General features: G+C 45.4%; 1 protein-coding gene across 1 annotated transcript in view; it reads left to right on the top strand.

The window, feature by feature from the left end:
• Positions 1-1,938, top strand: part of LOC105895640 (WW domain-containing oxidoreductase) — a 14,947-nt gene extending 13,009 nt beyond the window's left edge. Inside the window, exon 4 of the mRNA XM_031564241.2 lies at positions 1,620-1,938. Within this exon, the coding sequence (XP_031420101.2) occupies positions 1,620-1,899 (280 nt within the window). The 3' untranslated portion in view covers positions 1,900-1,938. The remainder of the gene's footprint in view (positions 1-1,619) is intronic.
• The last annotated feature ends 328 nt before the right edge of the window (positions 1,939-2,266 follow it).

Genomic DNA, 2,266 nt, shown 5'->3' with positions numbered 1-2,266 from the left:
TAGATTAACGTTCTTTTTGGCCTCGCAAACTGTTTAGAAGGCTAACGTTACGGTTTGAGTGAATGGTGAGCGCCATACGGCGAAATGGATGATAGAAAGCTTCTGAATGGAAAGTTTACTTTTAAAAGTTGTGTTTAAAAGCAAGCTTCACTGTTGTCTGAAAATGTCAACAGGCAGCTGGCTGAAAGCAAAGAAGTGGTAGGCTTACCTTTTATTGGTAACCTAACTGTTACGGTTCATTGTTTCTGAAATAAGAGGCCTGACTGCTATGTTCCCAGCAAACTTGAAAAAAAAAATACAATATTAAGCCATGGTTTAACTGCACTATAAGCTGAGTCCCTGAAATGTGAAATGTGCACTTTATAATTTTATTTTGTACCGCCCTGTTTGGCAATGTTGGTTTTCAATAAAATAAAATATTTGCATAAAGCAAGCCAATCCACTTTTCCATGTTGATAAGGGCATTCAAATAAAAATAAAATGATGGAAAAAATAAATAAATTAAGGGACATTAAGAATAGATAAAAATTTGCGATTAATCGCGATTCATTTTGAGTTAACTATGACATAAATGCGATTAATCGCGATTAAATATTTTAATTGTTTGACAGCACTACTTTAAACACAAGAGCAGCAGTGACCAGTAGCCTACATGAATAGGGAGTGCATAAGATGTGGGAGGTTGTGAGCTATGTTTATGTAGATGATTTTGAACACCTGGACCAACCTGAATCTCTCAGCAATCTCTTTCTGCATTCTGTTGTGGCTATAAAATGCGCTGGTGTGGCACGGCATTTATATTTCTGTCTTAATCTAATTAGACTACAAAATGTGAATAGAAATACGAAGAAATGTCATTATTGTGTGTTTACATCATGGATGACATTCATTTACCGCTGACTGAGCATTTAATCCAAGTGGCACAAATTAAACAACCTCTTCCCAGACGCTTGAGTCTTTCAAGGGGTTTAACCTTTTAAAACTAACATTGTGTGCAAACATGTTATTCGATACGTGTTAACTCCGAGGATATCCTAGATAGATTAATTGCATCAACCCATAACACAGGTTTGGTGCTGCTTCCTTGCTAATTACAGTAATATGTATGCATAATGAGCCATTCTTCCAATAAAGGGAACTTGATATTTTTTTGCCAGAGAGATAAATCAGACTTTGGCAGTGAGGGTTTGTGATTGGCACATTCCAATGTTACCTGTCAAAGAAGAATATGTTGCCATGCCTATATCCCAATTCCACGCCTCAGTGGAATTTTTCATGTATGGCTGGAGTTTGAGGCAACCCGCCCGGGCGGAATAGGCCATTTTCCTCCGGGTTTCCGCTGCCAAACTATGGCCCTTGGTTCCGAACAGCTCCATCAGTCAGTTAAAGCACATCATGTGGCAGCCTGTGTGTGTGAGCTGCCCAGGGCCAGCCCAGAGAAGAATGGGCCCTCTCTCACGCAGACACAAAGGCCATTGCATTTCTGCTCAATGCACCCTGTGTTTATTTGGTCTGGTGTGTGTGTGTGTGTGTGTGTGTGTGTGTGTGTGTGTGTGTGTGTGTGTGTGTGTGTGTGTGTGTGTGTGTGTGTGTGTGGGTGTGTGTGTGTGTGTGTGCAGGTTCACGGAGCTGTTGGACTCGAGCGGTAAACTGGATCTGGGCCTGATCTCGCCAGCGCAGAAGGAGTACTGGTCCATGCTGGCGTACAACCGGGCCAAGCTGTGCAACCTGCTCTTCTCCGCCGAGCTGCACCGCCGCCTCTCACCGCACGGTGTCACCTGCAACGCCGTGCACCCCGGCAACATGATGTACACGAGCATCCACCGCGGCTGGTGGCTCATGACCCTGCTGTTCACCCTTGCCCGGCCCTTCACCAAGTCCATGGTAGGAGTGCGATAGCACACACACACACACACACACACACACACACACACACACACACACACACACACACACACACACACTCACACTCCTCTCTCTCAGCACTCATACATCACACAGAACAGGCATCTCGGTGCTGGGGGCTCGGGAGGACCAGATGAATCTGCCTGATTAATTAGCACGTTTGCCGGTGTTGCCGTTCGGCAGCGAGTGAGCCTGCTGCTCCGTTAAGTCCACAGTCAGCTAAGAGGGGCTCCTGTGAAAGGCCTCCTCCAGCCTCCAGACCCCGGTGCTGGCCACTCACAGCAAGTGATCCTGCTCTGTGCCGATGGGTCACTTTTGTCGTGGGTAAGCGGGTGGTCGATTGGTTAATTGGTGGGATTTG

The sequence above is a fragment of the Clupea harengus genome, chromosome 3 (assembly GCF_900700415.2).
Source record: "Clupea harengus chromosome 3, Ch_v2.0.2, whole genome shotgun sequence".
NCBI lineage: Eukaryota > Metazoa > Chordata > Actinopteri > Clupeiformes > Clupeidae > Clupea > Clupea harengus.
Note: the sequence above shows the minus strand (reverse complement) of the source record. Positions and strands in the feature narration are given on the sequence as shown.